Below are 23,178 nucleotides of genomic sequence, written 5' to 3' on the forward strand. Positions count from 1 at the left end.
TCTACGGTGATAGTGGTCAGGATAGAGTTTACTTTTCCAAGGGGCTATTGATTGAGAGGGGGAGCAAGGGCACCTTCTGTGGTGCTGAATTATAAATATTATTGACTTTCTGGAAAGCGATTTGGAAATGCAATCAAGGAAAAGCAGCTGGCCACGCCATAGATTCAGTCCTCCTAACTCTGTGGTTTTATATTTCAGAAAGATTTCATTGGGCCATATGAGCATGAGAGTGCAAGTTACAGACTGGCAGAAGATTTTTGCAATAGGTATATTGACAAAGGTCTTATCTCCAGTTGAAAATGTGCAAAAGACGTGAAATGCACTTTACAAAAGAGGATAATCTTTTGTATCATTTTTTGTACCAAAAAAATGGCCAAGAAGTATGAGGAAAGGTGCTCAACATCATTATTCTTCAGGGAAATACACATTAAAACCACAACTTGATACTAATATATTTCCACCAAAAGGACTGAAATTAACAAGACTGGTGGTAACAACGGTGGCCGGCATCTTGAGCAACGGAATCTTCGACAACACAAATTGGAGTACAAAACGGGATAAGCCATTTTGGAAACCACCTAGATCTACTGAAGCTTCACACATGCCTATCAGGTTGGGGCTCTGCATGGCTGGCCCAGGAACCGAGCTAAAGAAGAACAGGAGAAGAACTGGGGATCTTGGCTAATGAAGTCCACCAGGCTTAAGAAACCTTATTCCAAGTGTTTGAGTTTTTTCTTAGATTTCTTGAAAGTTCCTTATGCAAAATCCCAGGATTATCGTGGCTTAAATAAAGGGAAAGGGGAACTGGCAGAGCTTAGTTCAGATCAGTAAGGGAGAGGAGAGATCAGGTCCTCTGGTGGAAATGACTGAGCCAGCCAGAAAACCTGGGAAGGTTCCAGGAAGCTTTGAAGAGAGTGTGCAAGTCAGGGTGGGGCTACAGGGTTCTCTCTTAGGGCACCGAGTGAAAAGACCAAGAAAGTCACTCATCTCTTCCCACTGCTGCCCAGGAGATGGCCCTCTCCAACTCCTGCCACCTTGGGTGGTGTGGACAACACATTCGTCCTGAGCAGAGATGTTTCTGTCACCCTCACTTGTGTCTCCAACGAGCCAGTGCTGTGGGAACTGAAATGAGATCCCACATTTATTGTGAAAATCCAGCTTGGGAGGGAAGAACAAAGGGGATGGAGGGAGGATGTGGGGAAGGAAGAAAGTGACCCAAAAAGCAAAGAAGGCAGGAACCAACGGGAGCCTGAGGCCCAGCCTTCCAGCTCTCCTCACATGAGCCCATCCATCAGCACACGCTTCTGGCCACACATTGATGCTTCCCATGAAAATTGGTGCCGGGACGGACAGGCTCCAGAGTGACTCATAACAAACAGCAAATAGCAGAGGAAGGCCATGGATTTGACATCTGTTCTCTGGCCCGTAATTAAAACTTCTTTCCCCTAAACAGTGAGGACAGTAGTTGTAAGTACCAGCCTTTGTATGTCACTGTCAGAGTATTTTTTCCTAGTTGGAGAATTTTCTCCGGAGATGCAACCAATGAAACAGCACACCCCCGCCCCCCCCAACTTCCCAGATCACATGTCGAAGTTCCAAGTTATCATTACCCTTCGGCAGCAAAATCCTTGAACAAAGATACCAGCCCTCTCACAAAAGAAGAGGGTTTTTTGGTTTGTTTTTAGAGATACGATTAAACTGACCCTATTCACGTGTCTTGTTCTGTTCATTTCGCTTTGAGATTTGGGACACTGACTTTCCAAACTTCATCTTCACTGCTGTCACCTTCCACTGACATGTTTTAGGCACCTGCTGTGTTTAGAATGCTGTGCTTCGCATAGAAGGGATGTGTATAAACTCATAAAAATTATCAATAGGATGACCTGGAAGATACTTTGTCATTGAATCCTAAGACTCCATTACTCACTGATTCATTCATTCATTCAAAGAATGTTTATGGAGCCCCTATCATGTGCCAGCTGCCAGGTAGGTGTCAGTGACGATGGAGAATAGAACGAGTCTCTGCCCCTCACATGCTTATAGTCCAGTGAGGGAGGAAGGTCTTAATTTTTCAAAATCATTCCCCTTTGTATATTTCACCCTTTCCCCAACCCTAAACTACCTGAAAAAGATGGTTGTCGAACTTAGGATAATCAGGGGTACATAGTGGGGGTGGGGGGATCTCACTGCACTTGAAAGGGCTACTGATGGGGGGAGAAATAAGCAAATAGATCGAGGGGGCTGTTGCTGGCGTTTCCATCCTATGGTGTATGGGGTTTGGGGAGTCTGATGGAGGGCAGCTGTGGCATCCTCCAAACTACGAGACACGATCCTGCCAAAGAACCACACGGGTGTCATTGTGCTTCTTATTTACTTGTGAAAGGCCTCTGTCCCCCACATGGTTGAGAATCCCCTAAGCTGACTCCAGAGGGTTGGTGGAATCTGGGGTGAGGGGTGGGAGTTGGGGTCTCAGGATAGGCCGAGACCTTGACTGAGGTCCAGGAGAATAGCGTTCTAGATCTTTCTCACCCCAACTCTCTGGCTGGGTCTCCACAGACAAACCTGAATGAAGGATGATAATTCAGCTAATATTGCTCCCTGCTCTTGAAAAGAGGAAAGGTGATGTGTTGGCATGCTGCTGTCCAGGTTGGAAAGCACTTCCACGTGTATGATCGCATTTGTTTCTCTTAATAACCTTTTGAAGTGGGCAACGCAGCCCATTTCACAGATGAGAGAACTGAGGCTTCTTTCTGCAGATGAAATAATTTGCCCAATGCATACAACTAATGAAGTGGCAGAGTGGGGATTTGAACCCATCTCCGCTGACTGTTAGTCCTGTGTCCTTTCCACAGGCATAATATTATTATTTAAACTTGTGAAGTTGAGAGCACGGATAGGTCCTCCCTCCAAGGAACCCGGAACCTCCCAAGGTGAAGGTTTGCTCCTGAACAACATCGAAGATTCTGCCAGGAGGGACTCTTGCATGTGTCGGACACTTCCCAGGAGGGCTTGTCTCCACGTGCGCTGAAGAGAAAACAGATGTCAGGGACAGGTTCTCAGCCGCCAACGGTAACTCCACTTTATGATTCTCTTCCTTGGACCGACTGAGAAGAGAGATTCCTGCTTCCCCAACCAGGCCAGCCTGATGCACACGGAGGAGAAAGCGCTACTCCACTATGTGATTTAACAGCGGCGGTCAGCAAACTTTCTGTAAAGGGCCGGAGAGTGTGTGTTTGAGGCTTCAGGGGCCACATGCGATCGCTGTCACAACTACTGAAGTCTGCTGTTGTGACACCAAAACAGCCGGAGACCACGTGTAAGTGAGTGGGAGGGGCTGTGTCCCCGTCAAACTTCTGGACGCCGAAACGTGAATGTCATATAATGCTCACATGCCACAAAATACTATTCTCCTGTTGATTTTTTCCAACCATTTCAAAATGTAAACATTATTCTTAGCTTGTGGGCCATACAGAATGGGCGGCAGGCCCCCTATGGGCCATAGCTCAGCCACCCCCGTTCCAGAGGACCAGAGGTCCCTGGCTCCCAACTATCACCCCCACACACATCAGGAATTCCACATCGGTACTTTGTTCTTTTGGGGGTTAAACCATACTCTCCAGACTTCTGTTTTAAGAAGGAGGGAGTCTGACCCAGCACATTAACTTTCTAACAACCACCTTTTCAAAGTTTATGAGCTTGCTTAGAATGTAAGCGCCATGTGGGCTGGGCTTTCTGGCTGTTCTGTTCATTGCTCAGTTCACTGTTAAGAACCTAGGACAGTGAACACTGTTGTATAGATACTCGGTACAAATCTTGGTTGAATGGAAGAATGAACTTTCCCCTTCTGGCCCGAAAGGTTGGAGTCTCCAGAGGGGCGGCAGTGGGAAGAGGACAGGGAAGGCAAGGGGCACCCGTCCCTTGGGGTGAGGAGGGCAGAGGTGATGAAGATAAAGCTTCAGACTTAATGATGTTCCTGCGGGCCTGGGAGGCGCCCGAGTCAGCGATGCTCCAAGAAGCCAGCAGGCTTGGAAGAGGCGGGATGCGGGGCATGCCAGAGCTGGAGGAGCCTGGGAAGGGCGTCAGGAAAAAGCCCCAGTGGCCGCACTCGGCGCCCGGAGGAGCGGCACCAAGCCCCGATGGCTCACCCCACCCATTTCCGCGGAGTGATGGGGTCCCTGCCAAGGAAAACATTAAGACTTGACAGATTTGGCAAGTCCCCAGGCCATGGATTTGTGCAACATAAAGTTAGAAGGGCCCCTTGGGAAATGGGGCAGATCTGAACAGACGGTGGAAAAGCATGCATGGGAAGTCAGAACCCACTCCCTCGGCAGGCAAGTGCCAGGGAAAAGGAAAGCTGAGAGAGGGAAGAAAATAAAGACCACCCCTGACACCCCCAGGAGTCACACATTTTCCTGGGTCAGACACATCATAAAGCGCCGTAGGACGAAATAAATGCAATGGCTGTGGGGTGTGTTAGTAAAAATAACCAGAGTTCCTCACTGTGACCGCAATGAAAAATATCACGCAGGAAGTTACTGGATGGAAAAGTTCTCGGAGATGAGCTGTCCCGGCGGAGGGGCTCCAGCCTTGAGTTCTCACCCTCAGTTCTCCCCGTGCAGAGTGGATTCACAACCAGCCGTTCCCTGGCTGCCTCCAAATTGCTCCTTATCTCTTACTTGGGGACAATTCGATCTGACCTGGTAATTCCCCAAATTGTAAAGGGATGGACCGAATCAGTCCTTTTACCTCTGGTTAGAAAAGGCAAGCTGTGGTCCTGTGAGACCTTCCAGATCATGGTACAGGAGGTGAGGTCCCCGCACCCGGGCCCAAGAGCCCCAGGACGGGGAGGAACGGGTAGGACACACTGAGCTCCCCACTGGAGCTGGGAGTCTGTCCGTGCAGTGGTGGAGGTGAACCAAGAATCATACAAGGGGGGGCCTGTGATACATTGTGGAGACACATGCCACATGTCTCTTCCTTCATATGCCCACAGTGGCGTGGAGTATTACCTAGGAGTCTGGATCTTACCAGCTTTTTTTTTTTAAGATTTTATTTATTTATTTGAGAGAGAGCGAGCAGGAGTGGTGGCAGGAGGGGCGGAGGGAGAGGGAGAAGCAGGCTCCCCGCTGAGCAGGGAGCCCAATACGGGGCTCGATCCCAGGACTCTGGGATCATGACCTGAGCCGCAGGCAGACGCCTAACTGACTGAGCCACCCAGGCGCCCCTGGATCGTACCAGTTTTTTGACTCGGGGTGAGTTACTTTACCTCATAGCAGCTAGGCTTCGTCAGCTATAAAGTGGGAGTGATACCACCTCAGTGGTTGTTGTGAGGATCGATTGCAATGATCTGTGTAATGCAAGCAGTCCAGTGCCCAACATGCAGGATGCACGGAATACTTTGCAGGCACTACTTTTTTTATTGAAGTCTGGCTGACACAGACTGTTACATTAGTTTCAGGTGTATAGCACAGCGATGTGACAACTCTCTACATTATGCTCTGCTCCCTACAAGTGTAGCTCCCATCTGTCACCATACAATGCTATTATAATGTCATTCACTGTGTTCCGTATGCTGTAACTTTCATCTCTGTGACTTCTTCATTCCATACCTGGAAACCTGTGTCTCCTACTCCCCTTCACCCATTTTGCCCATCTCCTTAACCCCTCCTCTCTGGCAAACATCAGTTTGTTCTCTATATTTATGGGTCAGTTTCTGCTTTTTTGTTTGTTCATTTGTTTTGTTTAGATTCCACATGTGAGTGAAATCATGTAGTATTTCAGTATCATATACAGTATCGACTTATTTCACTTAGCACAATACATCCATCCATGTTGACTCAAATGGCAAGATCTCATTTTTTATGGCTGAGTAATATTCCATTGTGTGTGTGTGTCTATGGTATCTTCTTCTTTTTTTTTTTAAAGATTTTATTTATTTATTTGAGAGAGAGAATGAGAGACAGAGAGCATGAGAGGGAGGAGGGTCAGAGGGAGAAGCAGACTCCCTGCCGAGCAGAGAGCCCGATGCGGGACTCGATCCCCGGACTCCAGGATCATGACCTGAGCCGAAGGCAGTCGCTTAACCAACTGAGCCACCCAGGCGCCCCCTATGATATCTTCTTTATCCATTCTTCTGTCAATGGACACTTGGGTTGCTTCTATACCTTGGCTGTTGTAAATAATGCTGCAATGAACATAGGGGTGCATGGATCATTTTGAATTAGTGTTTTTGTTTCCTTTGGGTAAATACCCAGTAGTGGAATTACTGGGTCATAGGGTATTTCTACTTTTAATTTTTTTGAGGAGCCTCCATACTGTTTTCCACAGTGGCTGCACCAGTTTGTATTCCCACCAAGAGTGCACAAGGGTTCCTTTTTCTTCACATCCTTGCCAACATTTGTTATTTCTTGTCTTTTTTATTCTAGGTTGCTATTGTGTGTGGTTTTTTTAAATTGCAGATCGGTGAAACCATGGCCATTTACTTGAAATCAGCAAAGTTTCCCCTCCCATTTTTCTGGCCTCTATGAAGAAAAGGGAACCCTCCAATGTCCCCTCACATCTTACTGCCTATTTCTCCAGCTCTTTTACCCAAGTCCCCCAGTGGAGAGGAGAGCAAGCAGGTATCCGGTTGGGTGTGGCCCAGAGTGATCCTCCACCTTCATGAAATTTTCCCTAGGTCTCAGCTTTCATTACACATTCTTGCCAATTTTATATCTTACTCCATAACATGTTTTAATAGATTACATCTTATTAAGTTATTCCCTCAGAATCTTTGAGTAACACTGAGGTTCCACGAAGGCAAACATTCATCCCCAAAACATATCCCTGTTGGAAAATCTCAAACCAACATCATTTCTGCCTACAGCAGGTCAGCAGGTCAGGGGAGGGAGAGCCCAGATTAGACCATCAGGGACGATTTCATGAAGGGGCCTGCATGAAGCCCTGAGCTCTGGCCCACTAGGATGCAGACATGTGGAAAGAAGAAAGGTCATGAGCAGAGGTCTGTGGGTGAACACAAATGAAACCCTCAAGGAACCACAAAGGCATTTTGTTCCAAAACCCGGGAACTGAGTTTCTTTCTCACCTGAAAGTCACTAATCTTTGTGTCTCATTCCAGGAAATCCTGATCCCACAGGGGCAAGATTTGCCGTCCCAAGGCCATCAGTCATCTTCAGCAACCACGCCATTTCTTCTACTCTCCTCTCTAACTCTCTACACATTTTCCATCTGGACAGGAGGCCCCGGGCAAGCATGTTTGGCACCAGGCATTGCTCACGTGCCTCCCTTAGGACTTAGCGGTCATTAAGAAATTTCTCATAATGAGCACTCTGGCTCCAAAGCACCCAGCTTTCCTTGCCCCTTTCTGCAGCCAGCCTTCAGGCCCTACCCTCCCCCATCCCAGGTCAGGGAGCTTCTCACGGTGAGGATTGTTCTTGCTTCCCTCCCTCTTCCCTTCCTTCGTCAGTGTAACTTCCTTCCTGGAAGTGTCGATGAGGGCCAAAAGCCAAGGGGAGGATGAATCATGATATTCAATCGGTTCTGCTACATAAAGTGTGAGCTGCCTCAGCATGCTGAGCTAACTAGCTTATTGCTGGAACACTCCCATGTTTTTCTTCCAAGGTTGGCCATCTTCCTCTGGGTTCAAGTGGAGACATCAAGAAGCAAAGCAAGGTACAGTTGGTTGGGGGTGGGGTCTAACAATGCCTGCCTCCCACTGATGCATTTGCCATCACTGAAGAAGGCTGCTTTGGGACTCACTGGTGTGGGATGGTGCTGCGATAGGGGCCCCTGGAAGATCACCAGGTCCTTATTTTGTGATGTTGGTTCTGCATCTTGAAACGACAGCCCAGAACTCTGGGGCCTGGCTATAAGGAAGGCCTGGCAAGTGGACATGTTTTTCTGCTTGTTTTCCTGTATTCCGAAGCAGGTAGCTGTGTCCTTGCAGATGGGATCTCTCTCGGCTTGTCTCGATGAACACTTGATGAAAGAGTTATTGGCTTCCAGACAACAGGTTTCAAATCCGAGCAGTCTTCCACATGGAAACTGACATGGGGCATCAAAATAAGAGAACTTTTTAATTTGACAGAGGTTGCTATAAGGCAGCATATACAGGTGTGACAGACTTGGCAGTGAGATGAATATGGAGAACAGGCTAAGGCTTTAATCCAGATATGATGCAAAGCCAGATCCTCACCAGTAAAATGGGGATAACGCTTCTCAAATAATAGGTATGCTGTGAAACAGGTTGGCAAAAGCGAACACTTGGCAAAGGGTTTAAGTGTGGCACAGGTCCCAGTCATAAGCATTTACTTCTTCTCTTTGGTGGGTCATCAAACTGAAGGTGGTAAAGTGGCTCCTTTGGGAGAGAAAGATGTGTACCTTTTGGGGAGTGGGGAGCCAGCTTATGAACTTCACTCTTCCTAGACGTGGCCGTGGTGGGAAATACAGAGAGCTCACAGGAGAATTGGGATGTGTCATGAAAGCTGTTCCCTGAATGCTCAGTCCACACTCTGCCTTTGGAGGCTGTGGAGGAGGCCCCCCCATCCCAAACTCTGCCTGGGGGTCGTCGCTGTCAGATTCTAGGCTGGACAGACCCGGGGTACTGACACTTTCTGGGGCTCTGACTTTCTTTATACCACTCTGCTAACTAACTAAACTAACTAAACTAAACTAACAGCAGTTTACAGTTAAAAGGAGAGAAAGAGTGGCTTTAGAGGTCTCCTTAGGCCTTTGGGGAGGGACTTGGAAATGTTTAAAGAGGATGCAGGAAGAACAGACCCCACAGAATCACTTCCCCTTGTCAGGAAGGAGGGTCCTGGTGGACAGTATCCAAAGGATGTTCCACCCCTTCCTCTGGGCTTGTCCCCAGCTTGCGGCTTTCTGACCCTGCGTGGGGTCCTTTCCCCACTCTGGTCAAGACTAGGAAGCCGCCTCTCACAGAGTCAGTAGTACTTAAGGTGACTGTAACCAACGCCAGGATCCTGCGGAGGGTGAAGGCCTGACCACAGCTCTGACGAGGTTTACCTTCCCAAACTGAACCGGGTAGAATTTGTTCAGTATCTATTTAGCTTTGACAAGCCCACTGAATGTCAAGAACAAGTCAAAAGACCAATGAGGTTTCCATGCAACTGATTTTGCTTGTTTGTTTTTGTTTTGTTTTACCACGGCAGCAAGAGGGCAAGAACTACAGAATTTTGTAGACTCAAAGCTCTTTTGAAGCGAGGTTACCTTCATGTAAATAGCACCTTTTTTTTCCCCAGGAAACTAGTAAATTAACAGAATGTGTCCCAGCGGTAGGCACAGCAGAGGAACGATGTAAAAAGCCATGGGCCTGGATCACGCAGCGCAAGAAGGCCGAGTGCAGAAGGAGAAGCCTCCGTGGGAGTTAGTTTTCTAACCTCTAGGATGCATTCTCTTGGGCACGAGTGTGTATTTTTTTATTTGGCGCTTTTCCAAACTGGGTCTCCGAATTTCAGCCCAAGACAAGGCTGTACCGACTTTGGAGGTCAAGCTCATGCACGTCAGCTCCGGGGCTTCCTGCTGTCCAGTCCTCCCCGCCCTGGCCTCCCGCTGCTGCTGTGACGCCATGGGGAGCCCGAGATGGCCCGCCACCGTCTCCACTTCTGCTCCTGCTTCCAGCCTGTCAAGAAGGGCTGGAGCGCACCGCGGCTGTGCAGACCGGGCCGGGCCCAGCCAGCTTTCTGTCTTCAGCTCGCTTCTCGGGGCTGCTCAATGCCCTATTATTCATTCCCGCTTGACTTGCTCTCCCGTTTCCCGCCTGCCTCGCCTTTCCAAGCCACACCACGCTCGCCATGCTCTCCACCCCACCCCCTGCAGTCAGCACAGGCTCCCATGGGTTCCCTCCCCAAGAGGCTGCTAGAGCTGTCACCCGCCTCGCCCTTACCCCAACATTCTCGGGCCCATCACCCCTTCTTGTTGCTGCTTCCCAGGGTCAATTCCTCCACCCCTTTCCGCCTCCCCCATGATCGTGCCGCCCCTGAGCTCCCTCCCAGGTCCCATCCCTGCCCCCCTACGGATTCCCCACCGAACCTTGTCCAGCGGTCCGTCACCCAAGGGAACTTCTCACGCATCATGGTGACGCTGCTTTAAACCCGCTCTTGCCGCCTCTGCTTCTCACTTCGCACTCAGCGTCCCTGGACTTGGACTCTTCCCCCGCAAGACAACCACTGTCTGTTTATTGCAAACCCAACCACCCCACCACCTCCCCGCTCTGGGGCCTCCTTGAAGCATCAGAAATGTGTGTCAGCTTCTGCTTTCAAAACTGTCCTCCCTTTTCTTTTCGCCTCATCTCCTGCTTCCCCTGCTGTTCCCTCACATTGGTGTCATCGGCACCTCTCTGTGTGACGGGTCCTCTGAGTTCTGCCTTTCTCCTCTTTTGGTCCATTTCTCCCTCTACTGGCCCTTGGATGTTGTCTCATGAAAAGTCACCACCAGACACTCCAATTCCACATATCCAGTCGGAACTGGGGTCTCCTCTCCCCCTCCCCCCAGAACACTTCTCCCTCAGGGTTCCCTGTCTCTCTCATAGCCATGAGCATCTTCCCAGGCATCCCGAAGGTAGCAAACGCCTGGCTGGTGCCTCCCTTCTACCCACACATGTGACTGGTTGCCCCTGACCTCTGCAGGGTCCCCAACATCCATCCCCTCTCTCGGGGAACACTGCCTGGGCTTGCCAGCCCTCTTCCTCTCGGACCTGGGTTATTGAAATCGCCTTTGGTCTGCCTACCTGTCGTCCCTCCTCAGCCCGCTCCTTGATGGCTCTTTATGGCTCACAGGGTCTATTACAAATACAGAGATGGGGTCACATCACCTCTCCCTTCCTTCCGCCCATCCTCAAGGCTCCAACTCCTTTAAGGGATGGCTGTGGTTTGCAAAAGGCAGCATAGTTTCTGTAGCCTCCTGATCATGGCTCTCAGGATGGCCCATCTTAACTTCAGTTCTATTTCCCACCCCCACCAATGCATGCACACCCGTGTGCACACACACACACACGCATACCTGTGCACACACGCCCTCATGGTACCCACCTTCCATTTGGGACCACTCGTCATTCTCATCTGTGGTTCCTGTCACACTCATGCTGGTTCCTTCCCTTGGAACATCATCCTCCCCTCTTGAAATCCTACTCATCTTTTAAGACTTGTCTCTTCTGTGAAGCTTTCTTTTATTCCTCCTCGCACAGCTCACTGCTTCCACCTCTGAAGTCACGTAGCACTTTGTTTGTGTCTCCACTGGAGGACTTACTTCATCCCTGAGAGGGCGGACCGTGTCGTCTTTATGCCTGTACCCTGAAAGACGCGGCGACCTGCCTCGCACCCAGTGAGAACTTCTAACTTGCCGAGTGCACACGTGAATACCAGCACTGCCGTCCAGGGGACGTATGTATAAGCACTTTGGGGGTAGGCTGAGTGGTAGATGACAGGGCTCTCACAATATTTATATCTTAGCTTCGTCAGGGTCCCAGCTCAGACTCAGCTGAAGCTCCTGTGAGTAGCCCTCCAGCTTCACTCCCTCACCGTCCTTCGATTCTTCCTTCTGGGACATGGGCCTCTCCTCCACCCTTTACCCTGGATAAGATTAAGTCTCTGCCTCTTCCATAAGTCTACCAGAACTTTTTACCTCATCATAAGGCCACTGTGAAGGTGTCATCTGGCTATAACAATAGTCCCCCTACATCTTTGCTCTCTCCTCCTTCCAAGAGTTGCCCTCCTGCCAGCCAGATACCAGTTAACTCTAAGGCTTCTTCTTTGCCCCACGCCCCCCCAGGAGGGGCTTTGCTCTGCCCATCATTCACACCATGGTGGAGAGCTAAGTCTCTACAGCTCCTTGCCAAGGATTCCTGCAGGCAAGCCTTTGACGAAATGAAAGGTTTGTCCCTCCCTACCACAGGCAATTAGACCTATAAAGGGATGGGGGAGCTCTGAGAAGCTGAGATCTTTCCTCCTGCTCCTGACGAGCCCACAAGCAGCTGCCTCCTCCATCTTCCACTGCAGTAAATTCAGGGAGGCCGGACCACACAGAAGCCCTTCCCCCAAACCCTGTCCTAGCACACAGCAAGAGAGGGCCACGCTGGGCCAGGACAGCTTGTAATTCTGGCCTGCCCTGACCGCGGTGAGTCAGCATGCACGCGGGCAGCCCCTGGCTCCTCTCCCCAGCCTGGAGGGAAAATGCTGAGTCGCACAGCTCGTGGGGAGCCACTGAGCCGAGACCCCATTGCTCTCTATCGCCCCGTAACCCAGACGGCTTGTGGGCTCTGTCCACCCTTCTTGGCCTCTGATGAGGGGGCCCAGCAGGCTCCAGAGCAGCCACACCTTGGAAAGCCATCCTGCTAGTGGTCAGATGGCCTTCCCGGGAAGGGACTGGGCCCAAGGTTGTGCGTCCACGGCCTGTACCTGTGTGGGCCGGAGCACCAGCTGCAGGCTTCCTCCCTGGGCAGGGGACAGCAGGCAGAAGGGGAGCCAGCAGAGACCCACAGCCCCCCATCCAGGTTTGCATTCAGGAACCTTCTTCCAAGCGCCGCCTTTGCCATGGCTGGAAGTGGTTCGTGCAGACCGAGGCCAGACATGCGATAGCCGTTCTCTATTCTCTATGAGAAGATTTATTCAAAAATAAATTTAGCTAAGGGGGAAAAGTTAAACCCCAAAAAATAGGAAAACAGAGGGACAGATTTTCTTGTTGACTGGCTGCCAGGGATTGAAATGTTGAGGCAGCCAGTCCCTTTGGAGGGGACAGCTGCAACATTTCATGGTGTAAAGTCAGCGAATTTCCACTGGCTTGCCTGCCAGAGACCACAAAATGGTTTTCAAACAACAGCTCGCTTCATGATATTTGTGTGTGCGCGCGTGTGCGTGTGCGTGTGTGTATGTGTTTGAGAGAAAGGCAAGGGTGGGTGGGGGTGAAGGGGGAGCTGAGAAGTGTCCTCTCCCGGCCGGCCGAGTGCGCAAGGGGCGCGGTGAGCAGATTAATGAAAATGTTTCACTGGCATGAGGGGTCTGATGGCCCCGCTGCAAAATTGCTTGCAGATTCAAAAACAGCATGTTTCATTTCAAACTCATTCTCTTGCCATACATTAGCACTTGTCAATGTAACCATTAAGCACAGGCAGTGCAGAAATTTAATTACAAAACCATTTATTTTATTGAAAGAAAAATAAACCCAAGCTACCTCAAATGCATTAGGTAGGTTCAAAACATGTTCAGCTGATAACACCCAAGGGTAGGGAGGCTGCCGCAGGAATAATGCGTCTTTCATGTGTGGTGGGGACTCGATATTAGAAACAGCTGCCTATAGGTCGCTCTTTATTTAAGTTCAATTATGAATTAAAAAACAACGGATTTAATGAAGGGACTTTTTATATCTGCAGTTACCCGGCTGTGGTGTTCCTTCTTCTCTTTCCATTTTGCCTCCTCTTTTCAGCGTTTCAATTAAAAACGCTAGGTAGGCGAGCCCAACTTTTTACTGAATGGGTCTCCCGCTCCCCGCCCTCCTCTCCCCCCCTCCCCCCCACCTCAGGCTTGTCTTTTGTTTGCCTCATGGTGGGAGAACCAAGGTCTGTGGTATTAAAGGAAGTCACAGAAATGTGCTAAACACATCGAAAAGGCTCCGGTCTGTGTCTTATTCATGCCTCCTTCCTCCGTCCCCCGTGTGCATCTTCCGCACGTTGGAGAGCAGGCAGGGAAAGGCTCTCTGGTGAAATCGTAGATTTGGGTCAAGCGGTAGGCTGATGTCATGCTGGATTCGGCCTCTCCGTAGCACTACAGAGCTGCCAATAACAAGTCTGTTTTACTATTCTGCTGGAGAGGGAAAAGAAAGAGTTATAACCTTAGTGGTTTGGACTGATTTGTCAATTTAAAGTGTTTTTTTTCCCCCCGTCTGAGCTATCAACCCACAATTTCTTACAGACTTCTCCTCATGTAGTCCGCACAGAGGAGGAATCTGGAAAGGAAAGATCTTTCTTTTCTTTTCTTTCTTTTTTTTTTTTTTAATTTCCCCAGCAAGAATACGAACCTCTAAAATTTCAGGGAGGCATACTTGTCTGGTTGGAAGTGGGGAGCAGAAGGCAGATAGGCTCGGAGGGGGGTTGTTCTGCTGAAAACTCCATTTTAGCTCTCGTAACGAAGCTTATGCACAGTAGCAGAGTCCTGTGATGTTGTCACAGTGATGATTTTGCCTGCGTGAGACCGAAGGAGGATGTCCCGGCCTGTTTCACAAAGGCCTCCAGACTTCTGTTGTCTCTGGACGGACCTCGGCCGCTGCTCTGTGGGGGAAGGGGCACACACATTATTGCCCAGCGGCTCTGAGACCTGCCAGGAGGGGATCCTGAGCAGTCACGCTGTCCTGGTGGTTTGGGAATTGTACCCACTCTCTGGCCCAGAGGAGCACCTCTACCTCTGACCCAGACGCTCAGCTCTGTTCTTGACACGTGTCCTCTGCGCCAAAGACCCAGGGAGCCTGAGGCAGGAAAGACACATTCAGAAACAGAGAAACTCACCACTCTAGGCACCAAACCCTTTCCTATAGAGTTTAGATAATTAGTGGTTTGGGGAGGAGGATGGGGGGCAGAAGGAAACAGGATGAGGATGTTGGAGGTGGGGGGCGGTTGGTGTTTGTATCCTACTTTAATATTCTAAGAGAACTGGTATCTACACTGAGCCCTGTAAGCCAAGGAAGCCTCAGAGTAGAGTGGGCCTCCATCCTGTTATCACAAGTGCACCCAATAGAGAAAATAGCAAAAGACTACAGACATTCTCTGAGGGGGTCAAGAAGGTGACTCTCATTCCATGACTGTATACAAGAAAGAACAAGGGGACACGGGGGATGGTGGGAGGAGGGTTCCAGGCTGGCTAATGGCACTGTTAACTGAAAGAAATTCCACTTGGGGTGTGTGCTACAGACTTTCTAAACATTGCATCTCACTCAATAGAAGCACACGGCAACATCACGTCCTTCTGCTATGTCTCTCCCTGTCCAGTGCTTGGGATGGATAAAGGTGCTCCTGCCGGCTTCCAACGCTTAGGTGTGCATTTTCTAAGTACGTGATGCTTCTCCGCCTGGGTTTCAGGCAGGAGAGTTTCCAAAATGTATCCTAGGTTTAGAAACCACAATGGTTTTTAAAATAAAGCAACTTAATGGAATATCCAATAATTTTCTTATTCTTGCCATCTTCCGGAATAAGACGTCAACCTCTAGGGGACAGAATAGGTTTCCTCTCCACGGAGTTGGGTTGGAGAAGCAGATGGAACAAGCAAGCTCTTCAAAGTCATCCTGTGGCTTAGAAGCATGAACTGGGGGACACACAATGAGCTTGCATCCGCAGTAAGCCCTCTGCAGAGCGTGGAAGTCCCAGCCCTGAAATGTGCCTCCCAGAGTGTGCCCAGAGGACAAGAGAGCTCCACACCTTACCCAAAGCATCATTTTCATAGGCAAAGCTACTCCTTCTCCCCAAGGAGCTGCAGAACCCACAGCAAGATCACCTGGGGCCCTCCTTTCAGGTGGCTAGTGACAACCGGGGCTGCCCCCTTTAGATAGGGTTTTCTCGCTCCTCTTCTGATCCTTCACCCTCCACTCATCCTCACTCTGTGATACAGAGTTGATAACATGACCTTTAACATTCAGTTATAGCTATTTATCCACACATATTTTTTGAGTATCTACTACAAGCTGGGCACTCTACTAGGTGCTGGGGATTTAATGAGCAACAAGACGGCCAACATCCTTGCCGTTGTGTCTATATCCCAGTGGGGGAGGTAGATATTAATCAGGTGAACAAATAGGTTAAAAGATTACAAATGGTTCTTTGTGCTTTGGATGAAATAAATTGGGCCTCGTGACAGGTTTTAATAGGGGAGGGACTTGACATAGGGAAGGTCTTTCTGAGTTGCTGAGAGTCACGCTGGACCTAACGGCTAAGAAGGAGCCAGCCACATGGGGAGCTGGGGGGAAAGTGACAACAGTGACTTGAATCCACACAGGCAGCACAAAGCCCTGATGCCCACAAGAGCTTGGCCTGAGCAGGACCAGCCAGAAGGCCATTGTGACCAAATGTGATACATGAAGGTAGGGAGGCTGGGCAAGAGGCCATGGGAAGTGGTGTGGACCCAGCATTTATAGTGCAGTGGAAGCCAGTGAGTGGCTTTAAGCCCTGGATTAACCTATTCTCATTTGTGTTTTTAAAAGGTGATTGGCTGCAAGTGTGGAAAGTGGGGTGGAAGTGAGCAAATGGAAAAATGGGGAGATTTGTTGGGAGGGCACCCCAGGCTAGTGAGAGAAAATGGAGGCTGGAGCAGAATGACGGTCATGGGTATTCTTCCTCTTCTTTTGCATAATGGAGATTTATTTGGCTTCTCAACCAGTCTGAGGACAGAGAGCTTGCTTTTGTCTTCCTAGGATAAAGGAGGAGGCTCACCCTTTCCCACCAGTACCTTCACGTGATGCATCGAGCTGCTCCTCAGCTTGATTTTCAAACAGCCCAACGCAGACTACTCTCCTGCCCCTCCCTGGAGACACGACACTCGATTTCCTCCTTCCCCGTCCTCCCAAACTGTGGCAGCACTTTTTCAGAACCCTTCCGCCTAGGATGTTCTTCTAGTTCTGACAAAGCCTGACTGTTCCTGCTAACTAAAATGCCTGATGAAGTGCCCATCCTCTGAAGGCCTTTACTGATGCCCTGGGGTTGTGGCAGCCATCTCTACCTCCGTGCTCCCATGGCACTTTGTTCACAGCTGGATTTTAGCACCGCATAGCATTGTGCTGTAAACTCTCTGCTTGGTGTCTATCTCCTAACCAGATCCCTAGCTACTACTCAAGTTATGAACTTATCACAAAATCTCCATTTTCTAGAGAGAGCTGTCAACACCGAGGACAGGTTTTGAACTTCATTGTATATGAAATCATGGTATTACATACTCAATATTAATAAATCATAGCATTGTGGACTTCTGTTGTACTTTAAAACCTGAGCTTTCTGTTGTACTTTAAAACCCAATATTTAAAAAGTGTAAATACCAATCTGAAGACAAAAAAAAGAAAAAAGATTTAAAAAACTGAACAAGATTTAGGGACATGTAGGACAATATCCAAAGGTTTAATATGAAGTTAATGGGAGTCTCAGAAGGAGAGGGGAGAGACAATGGAGCAGAAAATATATTTGAGAAAATACTGGCTAAAAAATCCCCAAATTTGTCAAAAGATCCAAAGCATAGGGAATTCCAAACAGAATACTTATGAATAAAATCGCTTCTAGGCATATCATAATTAAACTGCTGCCAACAAAAAATAAAGTGGAAATCTTGCAAGCATGCAAAGAAAAATGACACATTGCATACAAGGGAAGAATGCTTCAAATGGCTATGGACTTAATGTTGGTAGCAGTGGTTTGAGTGGCAAATGGACTTACACCGTTTCAAGGTTTTTCCATTTTATGTAAAGACATTCAGTATTAATTCTAAGTATACTGTAAAAATCTAAGGATTTTTTTTTTTTGTAATCCCTAGATCAACCATCAAAGAAATAATACCAAGTGATATAGCCAAAAATCTGCTAACTAAGTTAAAACAAAATTTGAAAACATATTTGAACAGTCCAACAGAAGGCAGGGAAACAGAAGAATTAAGAATAGAGTGGAGTGGACAACAGAAAAGAAATAATAAAGTGGTAGACCTAGATACAATCATATCAATAATCACATTAAGTGTTAATGAACTAAATACTCCAATCGAAAGGCAGAGTTTACCAGAATAGCTCTTTTGAAAAAGCAAGACCCAACTATATGTTGACTAGAAGAGATGAACTTTTACACCCATGTTCATTGCAACACTATTCACAATAGCCAAGATATGGAAACAACCTACATGTCCTTCAGTAGATAAATTAATAAAGAAAATGTGGCATAGACAGACAATGGGATGTTATTCTGTAATAAAAAGGAAGGAAGTTCTGCCATTTGCTACAACATGGATGAATCTGGAGGGCATCACGCTAAGTGAAATAAGCCAGACAGAGGAAGACAAATACTGTGTGGTATCGCTTACATGTGGACTCTAAAAAGTCAATAATTTTTTAAAAAGAGACAAACTTTAAGTATAATGTAATGGACCAATTAATAATGAAGACATAATGATTATTAATGTGTACATGATTAAGAATAGAGCCTCGAGATACACGAAGCAAAAATTGACAGATTAAAAAAAGAAATAGAAAAATTCACATTTATAGTGGGGTTATTTTAACACCATCCCTGCAACTGATAGAACCACCGGACAAAAAATTCAGTAAAGTCACAGAGGCTCTAAACAACTTTATCAACCCCTTAGCCTATTTACAGAACACTATACCCAACAACTTTTCAACTGTACACATTCACAAAGAGAGACCATAGCTGGGCTATAAAACAAGTCCTAATAAAATAAAAAGTATTGAAATTATAGTAGCATGTGTCCTTGAATCACAGCATAATTACATTAAATTAGAAATCAATAAAAATGAGATGCCTAAGAAAACCCCAATATTAAATTAAACCCATACTTCTAAACAACTCATGAGTGAAAGAAAAATCATAGAGAAACTAGAAAATATGTAAAACTTAATGATCATGAAAATACAACAGAATTGGTGGGCTGTGGCTAAAGTAGGGCTTAGCGGGAATTTTATGGCTTTAAATGCTTATATTAGAAAAGAAGAAAGGTCTAAAACCAGTGACTTAAGATTCTACCTCGAACCCAAAGTAAACCAAAGTAGAACAAGTAATATAATATATAATAAATATGAGAGTAGAAATGAATATAATAAGAAACAGGCAAGCAATAAAGAAAATTAACAAACTCCGAAGATGTTTCTTTGTGAAGAACAACAAAAAAATGATAAACTTTGTTAGACTGCTGAAGAAAAAACAGAAAACACCAATTGCCAATATCAGGAATGAAGAGAGATTATCACCACATATCTCACAGACATTAAAATAATAAAAAGAGAATATGAGAATGTTGTGAAAAACTTTATACCAATAATTTCTACTAATAGATGAAATGAAAAAAATCTTTAAAAATATAAATCACGAATATTTACAAGAGATGAGACAGAAAACCTGTATTTTAGGCACAGGTAATTACACTGGTAAATTCCATCAACCATTCAGAGAAGAAATAACACCAAACTTACACAAACGCTTTCAAAAAATAGAGGAGGATGGGATATACTTCCCAACTTGCTTTATGGTACCAGTAAACGCTAATACCAAAACCTGACAAACACATATGAAAAAGAGGCCACCATCCCTCATGAACTTAGATGTAAAAGTTCTCAACAAACTATAAGCAGATTAAACCCAACAATATATAAAAAAGAATAATACCTCATGAGTAACAAGGGTTTATCTAGGAATGCAAGGTTCATTTGATAGTAAAAAAAAAAAAAAATCAATCATGTAACGCACCAAATTAAAAGAATTGAGGAGAAAAACCATGCAATCATTTGACAGATGCAGAGAAAGGAGCTGACAAAATTCAATATACCTTTATGATAAAAACTCTCTGCAATCTAGGAATAGAAAGGAACATCCTCAATCTGATAAAAAAAAAAAGTATTCTTTATTTTCTTAAGATTTTATTTATTTATTTGAGAGAGAGAGCCAGAGCAGAGGGAGAGGGACAAGCAGACTCCACACGGGGTACAGAGTCCAATGTGGGGCTCGATCCCACAACCCTGAGATCATGACCTGAGCCGAAATCAAAAGTCGGAGGCTTAACCCACTGAGCCACTCAGGCACCCCAAAAAAGTATTCTTAATAATGAAATATTGAACACTTTCCCAGTAAGTTTGGGAACAAGGCAATGATGTCCACTTTCATCGCTTCTACTCAACACTGAACAGACAGTCCTAGCCACTGAAGTGGAAATAAAGATTTTAAAGTTCAACAGGATTAAAACTGCCTCTATTTGCAGATGATGTGATTTCTTATGTAGAAAGCTCTTAAGAATCTATAAAACCATTATTGGAACCAATAAATGAGTTTAGCAAGGTCACATGTTGCAAAGTTAATATACAAAAATTAATTTTATTTTTACAGACTTTCGGCAACAATTAGAAAAGGAAATTTTAAAAAGTCCATTTACAAGAGTGACAAAACATACTTAAGAATAAATTTAATGAAAAATGTGCAAGACCTATACACTTGAAACTGTAAAATATTGCTGAGAGAAATGAAAGACATAAATACATGGAAAAATATACTGTGTTTATAGATTAGAGGAATCTATGTTGTAAAGATGTCAGTGCTCCTCAAATTTTAGACTCTATGCAAAATTCCAGCAGGCTTGGGACACCTGGGTGGCTCAGTCGGTTAAGCGTCTGCCTTCACGAAGCTCAGGTCATGGGATCCCAGGGTCCTGGGATAGAGTCCCACATTGGGTCCCTGCTCAGCGGGGAGTCTGCTTCTCCCTCTCCCTCTGCTGCTCCTCCTGCTTGTGCTCTCTCTCTCTCTGTGTCAAATAAACAAATAAAATCTTTTTAAAAAATTCCCGCAGGCTTTTTTTTTTGGTAGCAATTAATGAACCAATTATAAAATTTATATGGAAATAGAACTGACCTAGATTGCCAAGATAATGTTTATGAAGAACAACGTTGGTCGTCTTTTACTGTCTGGTTTCGAGGCTTGCCATAAAGCTACTGAAATCAAGAGTGTAATGTTGGCCAAAGGATAGACCTATAAATCAATACAACACAACAGAGCCAGATATATTGTTGGTGATTTCTCATAAAAGTGCAAGGGCAATTCAAGGGAGAAAGGATAGTCTTTTCAATAAATGGTACTGGAACAATTACATATCCATATGTCAAAAAGAAAAGAAAGGGAGGAAGGAAGAGAAAGCAAGAAAAGGAAAATAGAAAAAAAGAAAGAACCTTTCTTTAGTCTCCATACTTTGTAGCATGTTCAAAACTAAAAGTGAATCATAGACCTAAATATAAAACCTTAGAACCTTAGATTATACAACAGCTAGAAGGAAACACAGGAGAACATTTTTATGCCCTTGGCAAAGATTTCTTAGATATAACATATAAAACACAATTCCTAAAAGCAAAAAAAAAAGGATAAATTGTTGGATTTCATCCAAATTAAGCAGGAAATAAAGTATCACTTTATTAATGGCTAGAAAATTGAGGCTTGCACCAGGTCACACCGCTAGCAAACGGGAGAGCCTGGAAATGAACTCATGGCAATCTGACTCCAGAATCCACATTTTTATGCACAGGATTCTAAAACAACTCCACGAGACACGATGCAGGGAGCATAGACTTCAACTACAGCTGTGCCTCTGGGCTAATAGACCAGGACAGCACCCTACAACCTCCCAATCCCCCACCCTGGACCTTGGGGAAGCCTGAGCGCTTAAGCTTCAGCAAGACTAAATGAGCTTTCAACAAACCCGGCAATGCTTCATCGCAAAAGAAAAATGTTATGACGGAGGTTAGAACCAGGCTGTCTTCCCTGATGATTTGCTAGCTCGATCTTAATGACTTGTTATTGCTGAAAATAAGGGCCATCCACGTGACTGGTGTGACCCCAGGAGCTGTGCTGTAGAGAATTCGGTTAGGCCTGAGCCCACCTCTTGGAGGCTTGTATAGGGAGTGGTGGGCAGGGTTTGGGGTTGAAATCCCACAGTGTGAGCCCTTACTTGATGGACCTGCCCCTGCCTCTTTTCTTTCCTGCAGGGCCTAACTCAGGACGAGGCACACAGCAGATTTCAACCAACGCTCATTGCTTGAGATACAGTTTGTAGATGCCATTTTCACATTAGAGATTTATTTGTAGTTCCAAAGTCCCGACTTAAACCATTAAATGATTTTCTCTGTGTTCTCTAGAATAGCACATATAAATCTCTTTACAATTCAGACTTGAATTCAGTAGATCTGGGGTAGAGGCCAAGATTCTGCATTTCTTTTCTTTTCTTTTCTTTTTAAGGTTTTATTTATTTATGAGAGAGAGCATGGATGAGTGGAGGGGAGAGGCAGAGGCAGAGGGAGAAGCAGACTCCCTGCTGAACAGGGAGCCCGAGTCAGGGCTCGATCTCAGGACCCCGGGATCATGACCTGAGCCAAAGTCAGATGCTTAACTGACTGAGCCACCCAAGTGCCCCAAGATTCTGCATTACTAATAAACTTCCAAATGATACTGATGCTGTCCATGGACCCCCGTGACCTGCAAGGCCAAAGAACGTGAACTCCAGAAGCAGTTTCTCTCTTCCGTTTCAACCAGGAGTGTTCAACATGAGCAAGGCCTTAAGATCATTTTCTCCCTGAGAAGAAAATCTTGACTCGCTCATTGCAAGTCTCTTTGTGTATTCATTTATTTTTAAAAAAAGGTAGATTGAGAGTATACTGTGTTCATAGTATAGCTATCAGGGCAGGCTCGTAGGATGGTGCCCTTCAAACACATTTGGGCATATATATTTAGAGGTCATGTCAGCTTTGCCTGGTGAAGGGGGAGAAGCAACATCTGTCCTCCTGATGAGTTTAGCTCTGGTTCAAACCTGCAAACCCTTTAGAAAAAAAGTAGCAACTATATATTGAGTGCCCCTGAGTGTCTCTCCCAGCCCACTTTCCTCCTTCCCATGAGACAGATCAAAGTATGTACAGTTTGCCCTTCACTCTCTCTCTCTCTGAGAAGAATCCAGTTAATATAAGTTTCCTGCCTTTTTATTTATAATAAATAGGCATTCTCGGAAAAGGTCCTGGCCGATCCATTTTCTAATTGGTGCAACTAAATTTCATTCCACCTGTACTTTATACTCAACCCAGTGCTGAGAGAACACAGACTCTGCCTTCGGTAGGCTTCCCATCCTCTTAAAGAAAGAAGGCTCCTGGCTAAGTACTAAAAGCATGTGGCAGCTGAATTCTGGGTCATGGTGTCCCCGCAATGACTGGGGGGTGGGGAGGGACCAGTCACAGTGGCCTTGGCAGGGCTTGCAGAAGGCTGCATGGGCTAGAGGGACAGGAACAGAATGTGAATCCAGGGAGCAGAAGCCAAGGCCAGGGAGGAAAGCTCGCAGGCTGGACAGATGCACACAGAACCACGCCTGCAGGTGCTCAGCATCCAGATCCGGTTGTTCAGAGCCTCTCCGGCAGCATGCTCCTCTTACCAGCACCCCCGCCAAAAGTTCCACA

At 46.4% G+C, this 23,178-nt stretch overlaps 1 protein-coding gene across 1 annotated transcript in view; it reads left to right on the forward strand.

Annotated features, from left to right (window-relative positions):
* The window catches only part of CAMKMT (calmodulin-lysine N-methyltransferase), a 715,155-nt gene extending 704,233 nt beyond the window's left edge, over positions 1-10,922 (forward strand). Inside the window, exon 11 of the mRNA XM_081833493.1 lies at positions 10,890-10,922. Coding sequence (XP_081689619.1) covers positions 10,890-10,907 — 18 coding nt within the window. The 3' untranslated portion in view covers positions 10,908-10,922. The remainder of the gene's footprint in view (positions 1-10,889) is intronic.
* The last annotated feature ends 12,256 nt before the right edge of the window (positions 10,923-23,178 follow it).

The sequence above is a fragment of the Leptonychotes weddellii genome, chromosome 10 (assembly GCF_054177405.1).
Source record: "Leptonychotes weddellii isolate Sample4059 chromosome 10, ASM5417740v2, whole genome shotgun sequence".
In the NCBI taxonomy this organism is placed as follows: Eukaryota; Metazoa; Chordata; class Mammalia; order Carnivora; family Phocidae; genus Leptonychotes; species Leptonychotes weddellii.